This window comes from Plecotus auritus, assembly GCF_963455305.1.
Source record: "Plecotus auritus genome assembly, chromosome: 4".
NCBI classification, from domain to species: domain Eukaryota; kingdom Metazoa; phylum Chordata; class Mammalia; order Chiroptera; family Vespertilionidae; genus Plecotus; species Plecotus auritus.
In genome coordinates, this window is record NC_137775.1 from 127,261,126 (window position 1) to 127,282,925 (window position 21,800).

The 21,800-nt window shown below is 39.0% G+C and overlaps 1 protein-coding gene across 2 annotated transcripts in view; it reads left to right on the forward strand.

Annotated features, from left to right (window-relative positions):
* KLHDC10 (kelch domain containing 10) overlaps positions 1–18,724 on the forward strand; it is a 56,402-nt gene extending 37,678 nt beyond the window's left edge. For both annotated transcript variants that reach the window (XM_080666074.1, XM_080666073.1), the window contains 8 exons: positions 7,252–7,473; positions 8,517–8,671; positions 10,763–10,911; positions 13,439–13,523; positions 14,387–14,453; positions 15,003–15,050; positions 17,377–17,516; positions 18,128–18,724. In XM_080666074.1, the coding sequence (XP_080522200.1) occupies positions 7,252–7,473; positions 8,517–8,671; positions 10,763–10,911; positions 13,439–13,523; positions 14,387–14,453; positions 15,003–15,050; positions 17,377–17,516; positions 18,128–18,337 (1,076 nt within the window). In that variant the 3' untranslated portion in view covers positions 18,338–18,724. The remainder of the gene's footprint in view (positions 1–7,251; positions 7,474–8,516; positions 8,672–10,762; positions 10,912–13,438; positions 13,524–14,386; positions 14,454–15,002; positions 15,051–17,376; positions 17,517–18,127) is intronic.
* Positions 18,725–21,800: the final 3,076 nt, after the last annotated feature.

The window sequence follows — 21,800 nt, forward strand, 5'->3', positions numbered from 1 at the left end:
ATACAATTTAATGTAATATCATATTTTGTACAAATATAAACATAAAAAATACAAAGGAAGTAGTGTTATATCTGGATGGTGGGATTTACTTTTGTGTATTCTCTGTTTTTCAATTTTTTAATCATGGAAAAAAGGAGATTAGCACAGGTAAGTTTTATACCTTTGATTATTTTGTCAGCCCTAAATTGCCTCAAACAATGGCTGAGGAAGACGGTCTCTGACAGTACTAAGAGTGAGGCAGGAGTAAACTCAGTATTAGCAATATCAAGGTCACCAGTGACCACCTCTAAATCAGTGGCCTTGTCTTAGTTCACACCTTCTTTGACCTGTTCGTAGTGTTTGATGCTGTTGACCCACTTGCACCTTCTTAGATTTCTCTTCTTTTGGGTTACTTTACTGTACAATCCCAGATGTTTTCTTCCTACTTCTTTGATTGTTCATTCTGTTTCCTTCACTGGCTTCTTTCTTCATACCCACTAAAGGTGGGTATTACTTCAACGTTCTGTCCTCTCCATTATCTCCTTTAGTTATCGCATCAGCTTTCACAGACTTAACTATCTTCGTTCGTTCGTTCGTTCGTTCATTCTTTCATTCGTTCAGTATTTCTTGATTGCCTCCTAACTAACAGGCCCTGTGCTAGCTCAATGATCTAGATAATAGAGAATCAGGGAAAGAAACAGTTACAGAATAAATTGAGTGCAATTCTTTGTGATAAGTGTCCTGATGAAGTAGTATGATATGGGAGCATACAGAAGAGGTACCTGGCCCAGCTCATGGGAGGATGGAGAGAGGGTGGCCATTAGAATGACTTTTCAGAAGAGATGTACTTAAAGGCTGAGTGGGTGTTAGGAAGGGAGTGTTGGAACATCTCAAACCACAGGACCAACCAGCTGGAGTAAAGGCAATCAGGCAAAACAGCATGGTCTTTCAGAGAACTGCAGGAAGTTCAGCTTAGTGGGAAAGAGTGTGGAGAGAAGTTGGAGAGGGCCCAGATCAAGTGGGGTACCACCAATGCAAGTTTTCAGGATCTGTTTGTTTTTCAATTAGTGAAGAAATTTAATTGAAATTCCAGTTACAAGGTGATTATAATTATCAAGGTGAGAAATGATGGCAGCTACAAGTAAGGCAGTTGTAGTAGGAATAGAGAGGAGGAAATTGATTTGAAATCTAAGGAAGTGGAATTCGTTGAGACTTGACTTATTGAAGAGGAGGAGGGAAAAGTCAAGAAAGCTTCCAGCTTTCTGTGTGGACCATTGTGCTTGTCACAAGGTGTTATATAGATGGATGGAGGAGCAGACTGAGGTGAAAGATGACACATTTAGCTTAATCTCCCCAAACCAATAATAGTGGTTTGGGGAGATTAACTCTTATATTGAACACTCAGTTTAAGAGTTATTTCCTGGGAAACTGTCTTTGAAGGCCCATCTCTTTGTTCTGATGGCACCCTGTGTTCCCGCCTGTATGATAGCACTTATCACACTGAATTATAGATGTTTACTTGTTTATGCCTGCCATAGACTGTAAGCTCTATAAGGGCAGGGACAGTGCCTTTGAGTAGAATTGAATTATTTATAAGGCCACTGACAGGGAATAGAATGGAACTAAAAATGTAGTACGTTTCAACTTCTCTTTGGTGGTGGTGACAGTAAATAAAGGAGTTGCTGAGAATATGAAAATGCTGCTGTTTAGTGTTTACTTAGATTAAATATACCTTATCTATGCTTTTGAAATTTCCACTTTTAGGTCTCTCATTTTGGGAATCCTCCACATTACCTGTGTTGATACTGATTGAACACTAGTGCATACGGCTTGTCTTCTATCACTAGATTCCTTCACTCAATCCTGTATCATCTCTAAAATACATTTCTACCAATTAAAATTGTGTGGTGTGAAAATAATACTGATACAGTGGAAACAATGAGTTTCCATTGATGGACCCAACATACCCATTTACCTTTTCAGACTTTTCAGATATTACTGAAAATGACAAAACTGACATATGAAAAAGAATTCATAATTGTACTGAAAAATGGAAAAGGGAGGCTTTGAAGCCAGGTTACCTAGGTCTGAATCCAGTCTCTGCCATTTACCTATTGTGTGACTTTGGGCAAGTTGCTTATTTTTGGGGGCTCAATTTCCTCAACTGTAAATTAGGATGGTGCTGGCCAGTGTGAGCAGCCTTGCTCACCGAAGGGTCTCTGGTTCAATTCCCAGTCAAGGGCATGTACTTGGGTTGCAGGTTTGATCCCCAGCCCCTGTCAGAGTGAGTGTGGGAGACAGCCAGTTGATATGTCACTCTCACATCTCTCTCTCTCTCTCTCTCTCTCTCTCTCTCTCTCTCTCTCTCTCTCTCTCTCTCCCCCCCCCCCTTCTACTTTCTCTAAAAATCAGTGGGTTAAAAAATATCCTTGGGTGAGGATTAACAACAAAAATAATTAGGATAATGATAATAGTACCTACTTCCTAGAGTTGTTGTGAGGCTCAAGAGAGAGAATATGAGCAAAGAACACTTAAGAGAGTTTTTCCATTTAGCCAATTCATGTTAGCTGCTATCGTTCTATCTGTTGTTATACCAGAAAATTGGTGGAATTTCTGAGTAATAGATAGTAGTTGGAATTATAATGATTGAGAAACGAGAACAGAATAAAATGCAACCTCAATGAGTGCTCCTGGTGCATGCTGGAAGTCAGGAGAATTTCTTAGTAGGGCCCCTTTTCTGAAACTCTAAGCCTAGAGTCAGCAAATGTAGAAGGAAGGAGAAGGTTTGAGAAAGATGAAATATTAGGGCAAATGATTAAGGGACTGTCTCTAAAATAGTTATTTCCCCTACTCCTTCTCTCTCTTCATGGAGGTTTGGAGACAGTATCACAACTGTTAAGGAAACGTATATCTCTTACAATTGTCAATCATTGTAGTCCTTCATTTATTAATATGAATAGATGACCAGATATTTGAGGGAAACTAGACTTGAAAGAGGGTGACTAAGATGAACAAATAAAATAGCTGGCTGTATTGAAAGCAGAGGTAATGATGAAGCAGATTGGAACTTTAGGAAGTTCTGATCATAGGAGGTTTCCTCAGAGTCAAGAGTAATTGGATCCATAAATAAAAAACCAATGCCGTGGAGAAAAAGGAATGACTAAAGAATTAATTCTATATTGAAAACTTGATTGCTGAAATAAAAATGCAGTTGGAGCCTTAAATAATATATAGGCATAAGGCCAATCTTTATGAAAATAAAGCAAAGGAAATATTCAGACCATAAAGCAAGAAGACAAAAAAAGAAAGTACATAAGGAAAAGTATACTTTGAGGACCATTCTGTGTGATCCAGTATCCATTCATGGCATTGCAAAAGGAAGGACAGAAGAAGGGAGAAAATAAATAAAGAGTATTTTCCTACGTTGAATAAAGATTCTGAGTTTTCAAGTATGAAGGGCCCACTAGGGAACAAGCTGGAAGGCAACAACAACAAACAAAAGCATCTGTCTATACATTACTGAACTATTTATGATTCCAGAGATAAAATACAGATATATAGAAAGACTCAAGACTAAGAAGCAGACTGGTGTTGCATTTCTCACCTGCAAACTAGTTTGCCTTCAGTGTTATTCTGAAAACTAGTTTGCCTTCCGTTTTTCTGTTGTTGTTAATCCTCACTCCAGGATATTTTTCCATTGATTTTTAGAGAGAGTGGAAGGGATGGGGAGAGACACAGAGAGAGAAACATCAATGTGAGAAAGATACATCAATTGGTTGCCACCTGCACGTGCGCTGACTGGGTTGGAGATTGAGCCTGCAAATGAGGTATGTTCCCTTGACCAGAATCGAACCTGTGACCCTTAAGTTCACAGGCTGACACTCTAACCACTGAGCAACCAGTTAGCGATTGCCTTCAGTGTTCTGAGGGGAAATTATTTTGAAGGCAGAATGTGCCCAACCTCACTAATGTTTAAATGGGGCTCAATGCCGAAACCGGTTTGGCTCAGTGGATAGAGCGTCGGCCTGCGGACTGAAGGGTCCCAGGTTCGATTCCGGTCAAGGGCACGTACCTTGGTTGCGGGCACATCCCCAGTAGGGGGTGTGCAGGAGGCAGCTGATGGATGTTTCTCTCTCATCGATGTTTCTAGCTCTCTATCCCTCTCCCTTCCTCTCTGTAAAAAATCAATAAAATATATTAAAAAAAATAAATAAATAAATGGGGCTCAAAATAAATAAGAACTCTGAAAGCTTATGACATAAACTCTTTTTGAGAAAATTACTTAAAGAGGTACTCCTGGTAAAATGGAAAATCTAAGAAAGAGAAAGTTTTGGATATAAGAAGCAGTAGTGTGCAAAGGAACAAACAATAAAACTTAAGAGTTGCATCTAAATTAAGGAACTGTGAAGCCTAGTATAAAAGTTAAGAAAAGCGTTCTAGCCTGGCTGGTGTGGCTCAGTGGTTGAGAGTCAGACCCATGAATCAGGAGGTCATGGTTGGAGTCCGGTCAGGGCACATGACTGGGTTGTGGGCTCGATCCCCAGTAGGGGGAGTGCAGGAGGCAGCCAGTCAATGATTCTTTCTCATCATTGATGTTTCTATCCCTCTCCTTCTCCCTCTCTCTGAAATCAACAAAAACTTAAAAAAAGAAAAGATTTCTAAATATATAGAATAATAATCTATAATAATAAAAGTGTAATATGCTAATTAGACTGGGCAGCCAAACGACCTTCCGGACATCCTTCCAGACGACCTTCCGGACGAAGCTGGGGCTGAGGGCCAAGGCAAGCTGCCACAGCTGCAAGGGCGGAGCCCCTTGCACGTATTTCGTGCATCAGGCCTCTAGCATTAATATATGTGTGTGTGTGTATGTATGTATCTAACATTCTGTAACATTTCAGATGATTTAAATAAAGTGTGGGTAGGGAGAAAGTAAAACTGCTAAAGATCTTCTAAATTTTTGTTTTGAAATTTTAAGTATATAGTATGTGCTTATTAAAATTCAAATAATATGGAAATACATAGGGTGAAAAGTGAATGTATCTCAAGCATACATACAAATTTGTACAAATCAGTAAAAAAAAAAAGACAGACATCTCAATAGAAGAATGTTTAAAAGGGTTAAGCAAGCACTTCCCAGAAGGAACAATTCAATTGGCCATTAAACATGGAAAGGTGCTCAACCTCATTTGTAATGAGAGAAATGCACATTAAAATCACAATGAGATAGGTCTACAAATCCACAGGAATTGCTAAATTAAAAGTGCAATACCAATACTAAGCATTTTGTAAACAAAAGTTTGGCTTTATCTAGTAAAGGTAAAGATTTCCATACATCTGACTCAGAAATTTCATTTTTAGATTTATAACCAACAAATGTGGGCCCCTGTGTACCTGAAAACATGTTTGAAAAAAATGTTTATAGCATTAAGAGCCACTAATTTGAAACAACGCAAGTGTCCATTTTTACAATATAGACTGGATAAATTGTGGTATATATTTATACCAGGAAATATTATTTGGCAATGGAAATTAACAGTTACCTTTACCCCCAGCAACATGGATGAATCTCAGAGACATAATTGTGAATGAAAGAGTCCGGTATAATACATCTGTGATGAGGAAACTGAGAGTCAGTGAGGGCCAGTGACTTGCTCAAGGTAACAGAAAGAACCTGGGTTCAAATCTAGACATTTGTAGGAGCCCTTGCTCTTTCTTTCACACCACACTTTCTGTGTTTCAGGATTCCTAAAATGAGAAATTGAGTTCTTTACTTGAAGTAAATCACAGCTCATGAGTAAATTTTCTGATTATAGTTTGCCTAATATTATATATAGTCATGTATTTACATAATTATGGTATAATAATCTTATTAATTGTACCTGTAAACCCTAATATTTGAGTACTAAGGTACTGAACTATAAGGGCCCTAGGGCTTGTTTGTTTTTTGACGAGTAAGAGCAGTATGGGCTGGACTTGGAGGTATTTCCACAACTAGGCATTAAAGGGTAGGCAGACCAAGTCAAGGTCTAAGGGAAGGACTCAGTTTCCCAAGCAGAGAGACAAACTTAAACAAGCAGGCGTGTCAGAGCTCAGGACAAGACTAGGTCGTGAAAGGCTCTAAATTGCTGGTTGAGGACTTTGAGCAGGAAGGAACCATTAAAGACTCAGGACGGATAGTTTGGACTTGAGTGATTCAACACTTTGTGGTTTGTTTGTTTTCTGGTTTCTCTAGATTTGTACAATTTTTTTTCAGTTCTTGTTCAAAAGCATATCCTAGGAAGTGGAATTATAATTTTAAAGATAAATATATAAGGCTTATGTTATTAGGTATCCAGCATTGTCCTAAATATTAATTAACATCATACTAGTATTTACTCCTAATATGTGAAAGTAGATAAGTCTTTAGGGTAACAGTCAACTATAATAGTTTCTTACCATCCAATACATATTTAAGCATATTTGGTTCTACAGTTATATAAGGGTTTATGTAGACTGGTATAAAAATTATAAGGATAATAGAAATAATGTCAAGTTTTGGGATTTTTTTTTCTTTAAAATAATCCCAAAATCATTTTTAGTGAACTGGTTGAAATAATTTAAACTTCAGAAAGCTTTCAAATATAATTGTAGAAATAGCTTTTCTTAGTGTGGAGCTAAGAGCTCCTTTAGATAAATATAAGGATATTTTTTGTTAACTGACAGAATATCTGGAGTATTTAAATTCTACATTTTGCTGTAACTCTTTGAAAAACGAGTTTTCTTTTTAAGTGACTTATTATATATTATGGAAAAATAATAGGTTTTATGTGTGTGTATTTTTATTTATACATGACTCATTCACATTTGTGATTATATTTATGTAGTTTTCTAATATTTTCAGTTAAATTTAGTTAGCCTGTGCTTTTTTCTCCTCTAAGGAAATAAGAAAATTTATCCTTTAAGCTTTTGGATTATTAAACCCCTTCTCTTCCTTTTCTTGAAAATTTCAAGCAATCAGCCATTTTCTTGAGTTTATAATGCTATTTTGCCTCCCTTGGGAAAAATCTTTTTACAGTTACCAAAATCTGAAAGTAGTCATATGAAATAGAAATGGAGACCAGCTCCCTAAAATCTTTAGTGTGTGGGAATGTATAAAATAACCCAAGCAATTGAAAAATACATCCATGTTATAAATCTTCCCTGATCCCCTTTTAAAACTAAAAAGATTGTTACCAAATTTTGTCTATGCTTTTTGGGCCATCTGTGGAAAACTGTCCTCCTCTCTCCTAGGCCACAGACCTCCACCTGCACGAAGTGGACATCGTTGTGTGGCAGATAATACCAATCTATATGTATTTGGAGGTTATAACCCAGATTATGATGAATCAGGAGGGCCAGATAATGAAGACTATCCTCTCTTCAGGGAGCTTTGGCGATATCATTTTGCTACAGGAGTATGGCACCAGATGGGCACAGATGGGTACATGCCCCGGGAATTGGCATCTATGTCACGTGAGTGCAAGCAGTTCTGAACTTTTGACTTCATGAAATGTCTGAGAGGTCCTGTTCAATGTCATTTGTTCTTTGTTAATAATTTATAGTAACACTGTAATATGATTAAACCCTGTTCATGGATAGTTCACACATGGTATCAATTTAATTTTCATAACATCCCTACTGCAGGTACTGGATATATTGCCATTGTACAAATGAGGAAGCTGAGGCTTTAGAAAGGCCCTCTGGGTAGTGGCTAAGAATGCAGGCCCTGGAGCCAACTGCCTGGGATTGAATGCTAATTTGGCAAGGTTCTTTTTTAGGAAAACTTGAACAAGTGATTTAAACCACTTACCATTTCTGTTTCATTATCTATAAAAATGGAGAAGATAATAGTTCCTACCTCTAAGATTTAATTTAGAGAGATTAACTTTCCTGGGGTCACACAGGAATTTAAACCTAGCTTTCTGCTGGCTCCAGAACCCATGCTGTTGACTCTTACACTATATTTATTGAAATATTGGTAAAATGCCATTGAAATAATATGGTAGCACTATTTTGGGAGTATTTACCATCAGAGAAGGAAAGAAGGTATGTGTGACTGTGTGTGTGTGTGTGTGTGTGTGTGTGTGTGTGTGTGTGTGTGTGTTGGCAGGAAAAGAAGCAATACAGAGAAGAACACCAGAGTTACCAGCAGCAATCATTCCCCTGGCAAAAACAGAGTGATTCTTTTACCCCTTCATTCTGAATCCCACTGGGTCTTTGCTAGGACATACGTGATACTTCATTTTCCTCTGCTTCGTTGTACACTTGAACTGTCTTGAGCGGTAGTGGTGTACTGTAGTTCATATCATTCAATATTGTTATATGATATATTCCATATAGCATGAATTAGATCTCTTTTTTGCAGAACTTTGTAGTAGTTAGATGTCAGTGGGTTGAGCTATCTTCTGAGAGCATTTAAGCAGACATTTTTGAGTTTCTCAGATATTCTGGGTTTGTGTGGGAATACATTTTAAGTACCCAGTACATAAACGGAATTTGTGCTTCTCCTTCCCCAGTTGTGCTGCATGGAAACAACCTGTTAGTGTTTGGAGGTACAGGCATCCCGTTTGGTGAGAGCAACGGAAATGATGTCCATGTCTGTAATGTGAAGTATAAGAGATGGGCTTTACTCAGCTGTCGGGGGAAGAAACCCAGTCGTATATATGGACAGGTACCAATCTATGGCTGGTCATGGTGGATATATTTGTTTGGATTTTTCTAGTTCTGGGAACAAACAATGTCAGAATCTTTATATTACTACCAATTTTTGTTTGTTTGTTTTTGTTAATCCTCCCCCGCAGATATTTTTCCCATTAATTTTTAGAGCAAGTGGAAGGGAGGGAGGGAAGGGGAGAGAGAGAGAAACATCTATGTGAGAGACACATTGATTGGTTGCCTCCCACACGCACCCTGACCAGGGACTAGGGCTGGGGATTAAACTTGCAACCCAGGTACATACTCTTGACCAGTAATGGAACCTAAGACCCTTCAGTACACGGGCCAACACTCCAACCACTGAGCCACATGGCCAGGGTACTACCAGTTGTTTAAATGGAGAGTAAATTTACTCTAGTTAATATTTTTTTCAGTTCTGATGTGAAATTGTAATTTGTAAATCTGGTATCTTGCCTTCTCTCCTTCCCCCCTCTTTATTTCAAATCCAATTTAGGATTATGATGTAGACCTGTATGGAAGTTTCTTAAATGTCAGGACCCCACCCCACCTTCTCTCCCACCCCCAACAACAGATTGGGCTCCATATGGTCTAGGTCTTGTCATCTTTAGAGTGATAGGATTCTTTGAAGAGCTTTTTCACCTAAGTAGCAGAGTATGTGATCCCTGCACTTGGTTAAGATCTGAGCTAAAGCACATATTATGTAGAGATTAGTTTCCAGTTAGGTTCCAGTGCTTCAAACCTAGGTTTGAAAAGTTATGTCCAAAAAGTTAGGGTGCAACTCACCATACATCAGAGACACTTTGAGAATAATGGCTAAGCTTAAAGTAATCTTTGTTTCTTACTTGACTGGCTGGCATCAGTACTGATAAATACCTTCTGGCTATGTGTAGAGTCACATACTGGATAACCCTATATTTCACAACAGGAGGCATTTAAACTCTTAAGAAATGACAATAAAAATAGCCAAACTTACTTTGAAGAAGAAAGTCTGGTGGAAAACGTCAAGTTTTGGGGACTGTCAACTCTAGATCTTACCTAAGGAATTCTGGTGGCTTATTTTCATTTCTGCTCCTGCTTGAGAGCATTTTTCTTCAAATTGCTTAGGAAGAGAAACAGTTTTCTTCTTTTTTAAATATTTTTTTAATTGATTTCAGAGAGGAAAGGAGAGGGAGAGAGAGATAGAAACATCAAAGATGAGAGAGAATCAGCTGCCTCCTGCATGCCCCACATTGGGGATTGAACCTGCAACCCAGGCATGTGCTCTGACTGGGAATTGAACTGTGACCTCCTGGTTCATAGGTTGACACTCAACCACAGAGCCATGCTGGCTGGGTGAGAAGCAGTTTTCAATGAAAATGCTCACGTCCATGATCTATAAATTCTTTGGTTGGCTAGAAGCCCTAACCATCATCTGACCCCCTTGCCTATCTAGGTGGAACTGGCTTTCCAGTTGAGTAAACTTTACCTTCTAAAAATAATCTCTGTGCCCTGGCCAGTGTGGCTCAGTTGGCTAGTGTGGCTTAGTGTGGCTCCCATGCACTGAAAGGTTGCCTGTTCGATTCCCATGATGCCTGGGTTTCGGGCTCCGCGGTGGGAGGCAGCTGATCAATGTCTTGCTCTCACATCGATGTTTCTCCCTCTTTTACCCATATCTTCTCCCTTCCTCTCTCTCTCTCAAAATAAAAATAAAAATAATCTCTGCGTTCTCTAAAATCTTTAGTTCATTAAGTGTCTTGTGTTTTAGAAGGTTAAAAAATACAAGAGGCCCGGCTGGTGTCGCTCAGTGACTCAGTATCAAACTATGAACCAGGAGGTCACAGTTCGGTTCCCGGTCAGAGCACCTGCCCAGGTTTCGGGCTCAATCCCTAGTAAGGGGCGTGCAGGAGGCAGCCAATCCATGACTCTCTCTCATCATTGATGTTTCTATCTCTCTCTCCTTCTCCCTTCCTCTCTCTGAAATCAATAAAAATATTTTTAAAAAATACAAGAGAATTTCATAAAACCTGATTTGGGGGTATTTAATAAGTTTATATTATTTAATCAAGTGCTAACGAGTCAGTCGTCTTCACCTTTCCTTGTTTTCCAGGCCATGGCTATCATCAATGGCTCCCTTTATGTCTTTGGAGGGACAACTGGCTATATTTACAGTACAGACCTGCACAAATTAGATCTTAATACCAGAGAGTGGACACAACTGAAACCTAACAACCTATCCTGTGATCTACCAGAAGAGAGGTAAGGTTCTAAGATTAAAGCACATTTATTCTTTCTTCCTAAGATTTTTTTTTTAAAATATATTTTATTGATTTTTTACAGAGAGGAAGGGAGAGGGATAGAGAGCTAGAAACATCGATGAGAGAGAAACATCGATCAGCTGCCTCCTGCACACCCCCCACTAGGGATGTGCCCGCAACCAAGGTACACGCCCTTGACCGGAATCGAACCCGGGACCCTTCAGTCCGCAGGCCGACGCTCTATCCACTGAGCCAAACCAGTTTCGGCTCTTCCTAAGATTTGACTTTTTTCCACATATTGGTAATATGGTTTGAAGAAAATCCTTAGGCCTGGTTAAAATAGCTAACTGGTTGTTACATCCCAGTTCATCATTAAAGAAGGGTCTCCTGGTAAGGGAGGGATATTTCCCTCTGAACTCTAGAATTATTTTCCATGTTATTTTCTCTTATACTTCACTTTTCCTGCATTAGGAAGATAGTAACACTTTGAAGAAGAAACCAATGGTAGCATTGTAACTAAATTTCATATCACAGGCAAAACAATTACTTTCTAGTTATTTTTTAATTTCCCATCTTAATTTGCATATTTTGATTCTTTGGCTCATTTGCTCATAGCTATATTACCAGTATAGGGCTTAGTGCCATACCTATAGTGGTACTCAATGAAAATTGATTGGATGGATGAGAAGGAGGAAGGGAGGTATGGAGGGAGAGAAGAAGGGAGAGAGAGAAGGAGGGGTTCTTCAAATTCTCTGTTAAACACTCAGACAGCACATAATTCACTCTGGTTGCCTTCTAGTAGACCCTAGATCTTTCACTTTTCTTTCCTAATAGTGGTTGCTGCTTCTTAGAGTTAAACTCACTGGAAAACTTAGAGTGATCTTTTGCCCTCTAGTTTAAAATCAAAGGTATAGTAAATAATTTTTTAATTATTTTGTTTAAACTAATCTAAGGTCTCTTTGTTTTCTTTAAGCAAAATGGTATACAGATGCTAAGAAAGAATTTATCTTTATTTTAGTATAGTAGTGGGCTGACTTGCATAACTTACCATGAGAGGACTTGGGAAATGGACTGTTACTGGAATAATTTTGATGTAATTTATTTTATCAGCATTTATTTCCTTCATGGAAAGGAGGAAATAGATGACGTTTTCAAAGCATTTTAATATGGTTGCCTTCTTGAATTATTTTATGGACATATTATAAATTATTTCAGCTAGTAGCTAGGCTGCTTGGATAAAAGTGGTAGGCATTTCACATTATATTCACAGTTCTCTATAGCATAATTTTCCTGGTATCTTTGTATCTGTTAAATAAGTATTTTAGTTTGAAAGCCCATGGTCTAGAGCAGGGGTGGGCAAACTTTTTGACTCGAGGGCCACGATGGGTTCTTAAACTAGACCAGAGGGCCGGAACAAAAGCATGGATGGAGTGTTTGTGTGAACTAATATAAATTCAAAGTAAAGGAGCAGAGGGGAGAGCAAGAGAACCCTCCGCTCTTTCGGCTCCGCGGGCCGTATAGAACAGCCGAACGGGCCGGATCCGGCCTGCGGGCCGTAGTTTGCCCACAGCTGGTCTAGAGTTTCTAATTAAATGTAGGCAGATCACTTTTTAAATCTCTATAATAGCTTCCCTCCTTATGCAAAGTTATCCCAAAAAGATTATAGAAAATACAAATAAGCAAAATGAAGAAAATAAAAAACAAAATCTAAACTCAGAGATAACCAGCGTTGATATTTTAGATGTAACCTTATAATAATTTTCCTTGCATATTTATGTATCTATAATTTACTTATTTTGAGAGTACATTTATTAAAACTGGGGACACAGGGCTTGGGGCACAAGAAGCAACAGGAGAGAGGCTAGGCAGTGATCTGCTTTGCCTCTCCAGAAATGGTAGAGGAAAGAAGTGGGCCATGGCGGGTCTGCTGTTAGCTCCCTGAAAATTCAGAGAAAAGGCAGCGTTGGAGACAGGTTCAGGGTTAGCCTGGGACGAGCTGGTGCTGCTCATTGCTCCCCTGGTTGCAAGTCTCATGGGGACCCTTAGAATTTAGGAAAGAAAAGTAAAGATGCATTCAATGAACATTGCCTAGCCCTTCCAGTCCTCCCTTATTGCACACTAACACAAAGCCATTAGAAGTCTCATCAGAGCGGTACAATGTTAAGGTGCCAGGAAAGAGAAGAAAGGAAGGCATGGGCATGCTCCAGAGAGAGCCTGCAATTATCTATAAATTTTTAATGGAATTATAGCCCATCTGCTCTTATATAACTCTTTTTTCCCTCAGTTAATGACACAAAAACAACTTCTCAATATATTAATTATTCTCTATGCCAACATTCTTACTGGTTGCATACTAATCTATTTTATGTATATTCTTTAATTTATTCAACCAATTCACATTATTAAACACTTAGGTTATTTCTAATAATTTGTTATTATAAATAATAATCCAGTAAGAAGCCTCGTGGCTAAATCTTAGGTAGATCATTTTTCACTTAATTATAAACGTATTTTATTGTGTATTTCAGATACAGACATGAAATTGCACATGATGGACAGAGGATTTACATTTTGGGAGGTGGTACTTCCTGGACAGCTTATTCCTTAAACAAGGTATATATTTTTTTAAAAAAGAGTGAGAAAAAAGAAGGAGAAGTATAGAGGGAGGCATGTGCTATGCTAAGCAAGATACTTCTGTTACTGTAGATATCTTAAGTTTTGAAAAGGTTCTTCATTAATATCTATTTTATGTTGCATGCTCTTTATCATGTAAGGTTGAGCTCTGTGCCCCTAATATGCTCTCCATTTGACAGCTGCATTATCACACATTGAATACACTTCATGAAAATTATCCTCTCATGCTGGATGAGGAAAATGACTAAAAGGAAGATATAGTAGCTTGAATGGAGCAACTAATTGGAATTGGAACCAGCATTCTCAGAATGTCACATCCTTATCATCATCAGTGCATCTAAAAAGAACAGGCATTTGTAGGGCTGTGCATCACTATCTTGAGAAAGCTGAACTCTGAAGGGCTTTCAGTTCTTCCATCCCTTTGGCATTTCTAAACGCACGTATGCAGAGGAAATCTAGAGTAGGATGCAGAGCTCCTGGTCTGCTTTGGAACCTTAATGGTCTTTTCCCAGTTTGGTTGAAACTGCATCCGGGTGCTTTCTTACCAACACTTGCTTTTTTCTGTTATAAAATCATTTATATTCATTATAGAAAATGTGGAAGTTGCAAAATTCTAATTGTTTTCTTCGTTATTTTCTGTGTTTTTTAAATATTGAGATAATCTATGTGCTTAATTTTTAACTGTTAATGTTTTGTCTTAGAATTAGCAACAAATCAGATTAAAAACAGGAAAAGAAGACTTTTCAAAGAAGAATATATGTTTGTACAGGCTGTTGTTTAAAATCCAGTTTTCAGGCTAGCTAAAATTATGTTTGTGTATCTTCTTTTTTTCTCTCTCCAAGATCCATGCATACAACCTTGAAACAAATGCATGGGAGGAAATTGCAACAAAACCCCATGAAAAAATAGGTAAATTTATAGTATTGACTCATTTATCTTTAACAAATGTATTTTATACTTTTACTTGTTTTGGGGAAGGGAAAAATTAATTTTATTGAGTTATATGACAAGTAAAATATCTGTTGAACTGTTATTAGAAATTACTTGTATTTCTTAGCCAAATTCTTCTTCTTCTTCTTCAGCAGTTGAGCAGAGACTTTTAAAGGGAATTGCTAATTTCTGTGGAAGTGAGGAATTATGGGTGGGATAAGAAATAGGTACTTAAATCAAGATCTATCTACCTGTTTGTGAGTAAAAGGGCTTGGGAAACCCACTAGTAACCCTGATCTCTGCCACCCCAGTTTGTTTTCCTGGCACCTTAAAATTGTACCACTCTGATGAGACTTCTAATGGCTTTATGTTTGTGTGCAATAAGGGAGGATTGAAAGTGCTAGGCAGTGTTTATTGAATGCAGCAAAGGGATTGTTTTAAGTTAGTTGCTCATAGTATGTCTATCACTATGTCATATCAATGTTATTTCTGTGAATAATGGAATTTCTGTGTTTATGTGTCTGGCAGGTTTCCCTGCAGCCCGAAGATGCCACAGTTGTGTTCAAATAAAAAGTGGTAAGGATTCTAAATAACTTTCTGGTTCCATTTTTGTAATTGTATATACTGAGAATGCCCTATTTCCTAATGATATCTCCTTAAAAGACACATAACTTTGGGAACAGTCTGTTTCTTGTAATTTCAACTTAAAAGGAAATATAAAGTTATGCTTCTCTCAGCAGTTTTTATAAAGTAAACTCGTATGTTTGGGTTCCTCCATTTATTAGAGAACTCAAGACTTGGTGATAAATAAGCTTTTATTGTACCACCTGATTTTCAGCACCCACCTCAGCAGATGTCAGTGGTTATGGTGGGGAATACTAATAATCTTGACATACAATAGAGACCTCAGTGAACATTGTATTAAAATTGTAATAACTCCTTCTGGAGTATTATATCGTAAAGTTTATTTTGTTCTCTGTCTGATGCCAAACAGAACTGTTAGCTTATTCCTGGGCCATATTACAACAAAGGCATTGTGTGGCTTCAGAGAGCAGCTGCAGCTACTTTATCTAAGTGTGACAAATGACTCCTCTTTGGATAACCTTTCTGTCTTTTAATTTACAGCTTGTTTATAGTTTGATATAGCACCTTAAATGTGTTTCTGGGAGGAAGTTGCATATAACTGAGTTTGATAGCCTGTATCCTTTCAGCAGCTCAGTTTGGATTTTCCTGGGATTATGCTGCTGTCTCTAGTACAGAGAATCTTTTTATTATGCTTCTGCTTTTTGGATAAGATTTATAGATAGTGGCATTGTTCAGCTTTGCCTCTCTAAGAATGGAACTGTACTTTTCTTGAATCCTAGTCAAAATGGTTTCCTGTGTATTTTATTGTTTGTTTAAGTACTGGCTTAAACTTAATCAAGACTTGAAATAAGACAGCTATTATTTTGATTCTTTGAGACCAGGCACTGTACAAATGAAATTCAGCCTTAGTTCTGGACATTTAATTTGAAGGCCCCCATAGCCTTTGTTACAAGTTGTCTAATTAGTTATAACTAACTGAATTTATAAAGCCAAAAACAAACAAAACAACAACAAAGAAAAACTTTGAATTTGGGAAGGTTTTTTCCCTCTGACATAAATAACCATAAACATCAAATGGGTCTTCAGACTGTCCTCTTTGGGCTGAAGAAACTTGGAAGAGCCTCTTTTGTGCCCCCAAATAGAACAGCCCAACAAATGTTTTTCCTCAGGTTAAATGTCTACATAGAGAACATTTGTCTCTACGTGCAGATAAGTGTCGATCCTTTCCAGGAAGTTATTTTAAAAGAAGAGTTTACAAACTGGTGGTCTGCAGATGTGTTTTACTTGGCTCATATGTGTATTAAAATTTTTTGAATTACTAACACTTAAAAATCAAAATGCTTCGCTTTTAAAGAAATCCAGATTTTTTTTCTTTCCTGGGAACCCAGTGTGTGATACCAGATTTCTTGCATGATTACATGAGGTGTCCAGTGGAGCAATGTAGTTCCTCTAGCTGAGAAGCTTTGCTCTTTTATTTACTTTAAAGAATAGTGTATGCCCTAGCTGGTTTGGCTCAGTGGATAGAGCGTCGGCCTGTGAACTGAAAGGTCCCAGGTTCGATTCCAGTCAAGGGCACATGCCCAGGTTGTGGGCTCGATCCCCAGTGGGGGACTTGCAGGAGGCAGCCGATCCATGATTCTCTCTCATCATGAATGTTTCTATCTCTCCCTCTTCCTTCCTCTCTGAAATCAATAAAAATATATTTTTTAAAAAAGAATAGTTTATAGATTTTTAGAGAGCAAGGAAGGGAGAGGGAGAGAGAGAGAAACATTGATGTGAACATCAATTAGCTTCCTCCTGCATGACCCACTGGGGATTGAGTCTGCAACCTGGGCATGCACCCTTAACAAGGAATCGAACCGGCAACTTCCTGGTGCATGGGCTAACGCCCACCAACTGAGCCACACCATCCAAGGCTAGCTTTCTTTAAGGCAAACCTGACCTTAAGTCTGGCATGGTATTGATCACCTGGAGCCCCATTGCCATCTCCCCTATAGAGCATGTGCACTCCTGTTTGTGCCCTGGACCTTGTATTTGTTTATTTTCCCTGGACCTTTTTACTTCTTTCTATGCCTGGCACCTATAGATATCGGAACCCAGACATGAAGCTTCCTTAGAGGCTTGCTTCTTTTGTCCTAGCAAAGATCCTAACATAGTGTCCATCGAGGGACAAGGCGGCAGCATGAGAGGCCCACCCAGCTGAAGTCCTCTGTGGTTTGCGGAAATCTGTTGAACTGGTCCCAGGTCAACTAGCCATGTGCTAGAGCTGTGGCTCATTTTCTTTGTGTGATCTTGGCTTTCTCTTTTTGTTTGATAGATGTGTTTATTTGTGGGGGCTATAATGGAGAAGTGATCCTGGGAGATATCTGGAAATTGAATCTGCAGACTTTTCAATGGGTAAAGCTCCCAGCTACCATGCCAGAGCCCGTTTATTTTCACTGTGCAGCTGTTACACCAGTAAGTTTTTATTTTCATATCTTCCTTACATAGTTACAGATAAGGAAATCTTTTTAGGAATATTAGCAAGAAAAAAAGATTCTGACATTAGCAGATTCTGGATTAAGGATGTGTTTTTAAAACGTTCTTCCAAAGCTAGCTCTTCTTCTGAGAAGCGGGGAGAAAGCACATCATATACAAGTTTAAGAGAGCAGCATAAACATAAAAGATGTGCTACGTGCAGCATTCAAGCCCTGACAGTGCTATCAAAGGGGTTTCCTGGGAGGGCAGAATAGATTTACCCCATGATGCCAGGTTATTGAGAATTCTACTAGTTTTTTTTAATGCAAAGACCTTGATTTTCATCTCTTTACTTCCAGTATTGGGCACAATGGATAGTAACCTTAATGTTTGTTTAAGTTGTTGAAGTAAAAAAAAAAATCTATAGTTTTCCCCTTATGATCTCATTCATTATTTAAACCAGTCGTGATCGCTGCACTATGTTGGGATCAGTGAGAAATTTTTTGTTTCACCTCATCTCAATTCAGCCTCTGTTGAATTTTTTTCTTTAGTCTTAATATCTGTTTCTCTTCCGTTTGAATTTATCCTCTTTGACTGCCATTTGTTCATAGGCTGGTTGCATGTACATTCATGGAGGAGTGGTGAACATCCACGAAAACAAACGGACTGGCTCCTTGTTTAAGATCTGGCTGGTGGTACCTAGCTTGCTGGAACTGGCATGGGAGAAGCTGCTTGCAGCCTTCCCTAACCTAGCCAACCTCTCCCGAACACAGCTTCTGCACCTTGGACTCACACAGGGACTCATCGAGCGCTTGAAATGAGGATTTCTGGACTGTTCATTGATACTGGAAATGTTAATTTAAAGAGACTCCTTTATTTATGGGCAGTGTAGAATGTGCTACAAAGAGGATTGGTTACCCTGATCAAGGCCTTATTCAGAAAATACATCAGATGCCTTTCTGTACATTGGTTTTGGTTTTAAGTTTATGGAATCTCATTTTCCCTTGTGTTTCTTTCTTGGCTTCTCTCCCTCCCACCCCAATACATACACACACATACTCACATACTCCCTCTTCCTTGATGGCATTGAGGGAAAGTCTGAAAGTACCTTAATAATGTTATGAATCAAGATAAATAATTTTTAAAGAAAATTTGAACATATGACCATGTCAGCTAATGCTCTATAAATTAAAGCAACATCATCAATGAAAACAAAAATAAAATTAAAAAATTTTAAATCCTGCAACAACAAGACATTTGGGGGATAGAACAAGAAGGCTAACCTTGAGAGTCTTGCAGATTGTGTGTAAAGCTAGATGTTTAACTTACTGCTTTCAAAGATACATCTGAATAGCTGGTTCTAATGGCCACAGTGGTTGACATCTTGCTGCATAGATACCCAGACTTAAATTTTGACTTTGGAGGAAATTTAAGCAGCTCAGCAACGCTTAATTAGTGATTTCTTTTTTCATCCTTATGGTGCCAGCAATAGTTAGAGGTGGCTTGTCAAAAGACTTATGTGTGTCATAGTTGTGCTGTTTGTTGTTGCTCTTAGAAATTAGGACTCAAGAATGTTTCAAATCAAGAAATGATGGGGGTCAAAGTTCTTCATTTGAGCAGTTTTGAAATTCTCCTATGCTTATTAATTCTTCAAGTATCACTTTGGCTTCTTCTTCATGGGGAGTTGTAGACCCTAAATAAGTGGCACAAATGCTGTGGGACATAAATGTAAGCTCATGAGAGGCCGGAGAAGAGCAGGGCCGGGAGGGCTTCTGCTCTGGGCTGCGAGCTTCGACTGTCACAGTGACCATTTCCTTTCAGAACTTGCTTCTTCTCTAACTCTGGGCCATGCACCTGCCATTTTCTTAGGTGACAGGTTTATCTCTAGAAAGCCAGTTGGCCCTTGATTTTTCTCTTAGCTTATCGCCTCCTTCTCCATCTGCTTTAATGTGCATAGTGCTGTGAGTACTTGTCTAGTAAATGGATAGAAGGTCCTGGGGGGGGGGGGGAAAGCCACAGGTCATCTTTCCTGAAGAACTAAGCATCATTTTAAAAATTAACATGAGGAGCCCTGGCTGGTTGCTCAGTGGTTAGAGCATCATCCCGGACCTAAAGGTCTCGGGTTCAATTCCTTGTCAAGGGCACGTACCTTGGTTGCAGATTCAATCTCAGGCCCTGGTCGGGGCGTGTGCAGGAGGCAACCAATCGATGTGTCTCTCACACATAGATTTTCTCTCTCTCTCCCTCTCTCTACCCCACCCCTTCCACTCTTTCTAAACAAACAAACAAACAAAAAATAAGCATGAGGAAGGAATGAAACTAAGGATCATTTGCTTTTTGGTGCAAAATTTTAGTTCTGGTTTAGTTTGTGTTGTTTTTAATTCTAGGAAAGAAATGACTTAACTTTTCACTTACTCTGCCATCACGCTGCTAGAATAGTTCAGCATTTGGAAGGCCTTGGGCGTATGAAAGGTGCTAAAGGCACACAGTGCTGGTCATCCCATTGGTTGCCTCACCACAGGAGACTCGGATGGGAGATTTAGGACACATTTTCCTTTAAGTGCCTCTTTTTCACTTAGCTTTTAAAGTTATTCTTTTTACTTCATCCCAGAAGGGATATTTTTAGCTCATGTGTGGATTTAAAATCACCTTTGAGTTATGCCTAAAAGTTACCATCTAGAGTTCAGTGCTGGGGAAGAGAAAATTGTGGCCTCTAGGCTTGAACTCCTAACTTGCAGGCTTTATTATAACATCCCATCCATGTTGGGTTGACTTTATGGAGCCTGTGTTTGGCAAGGTCTTGTAATAACCATTCATCTCTGAGTTTGGGTCCTTTTGCAGGGAGTGAGGGGTGTGGAGAAAGGCAGGAAAAGGAGCAAGTCCTCCAGAGGCCTCATCCTCATTTTGCCATGACCAGTCTGTTTGGCATTAACTTTCTAGCCACTGCTAGGCTTGTTGCAATGAGGCGCTCTCTCCAGAGCAAGTCAGTCTGAGCAGCCCCATTAATTCAAAACAAAGCTTTGCTGCATGACTCCAGTGTAGTCTCTGGATCATTGGGGGAAATATGTCTAGGATTAAACAAGTTGTGCAGTCTAGGGTGGTGAAAGGATTTTGCCATGGATTTACATAGGGACCAAAGACTGAGTGCTCAGCCTCTGCGCTTCTCCTCCCATGGTTCTTGGGATATAAGTAGGTCTCTAGTTCTTCTCCAGGGGTCCTCAAACTACGGCCCATGGGCCACATGCGGCCCGCCAAGGACATTTATCCGGCCCGCCGGGTGCCGCTACCTGTCCTGCTTAGCAGCCGACTCGTCCTGGGCCCGCAGTGCGCATAGGAATTTGTTCATAGTTTTTTTTTTTTAAACTATAGTCCGGCCCTCCAGCGGTCTGAGGGACAGTGAACTGGCCGCCTGTTTAAAAAGTTTGAGGACCCCTGTATACACCGAGAGCTAGAAAGAAAGTCTGGTTCAGGCCACACTTGCTAGCATTCTTTCTGTAAAGCCTCCTGAGGGCAGTCGTCTTTGAGGTAGACTTTGGAGGCCTGACATCCAAGACCTGTGTGACGTTTTCATAAAAGTACTGATCTTTGGTCCAAAATGTCTTCTTTTAATATAACACTAGTGAAAATGATGTAGTATGACCAACTCTGAGTGCTGTAGACTACACTTTATGCACATGTTCTGAATGCCAAATGAGACTGTGTGTATGATGACTTTAAATGTAGATGCCTAGGATTTTATATAGAGGGTCACTAGGCATTTTAGTATATCTGTAACCAGTTTTTAAAGTTATTCTGAACTTTAACTCTGAATTCCTGACACTGTTACTTGATTTAGGAAAGTTTATGCCTGCTGCTTCTCCACCTCTTTGAGGTATTCCCTGCCATCTTACTGCAGTCCTGTAAATTTAAGTGCAATATAAAGAAACACATGGATATGTACAGATTATATATGGGATATGACTATAAGGCAGGTAGCCAACTTTCTTGGGGAAGCCAGCTCATCACTTTAGAGTCAAACTATAACCAGAATTGGAGTTGGGATCGGCTGGCTTAAGCCAACTCTTGGTAGAGCTGGATTTTCAAGTCAGTGTTTTGTTACTCCAGTCCTTGGGTTTGTTCGAGTTGAGACTTCCCCCAGTCATCTTTGTACTATCTTGTGTTTGCATATCTGCCTACATTTCTTTGCCCAGGAACAAGGAAGTCTATCTGTGAGAGTTTCCTAAGTGGAGAATTAAAACCTAATATTTAATACTACCAGTTCTCCCATGTATATACTAATTTATC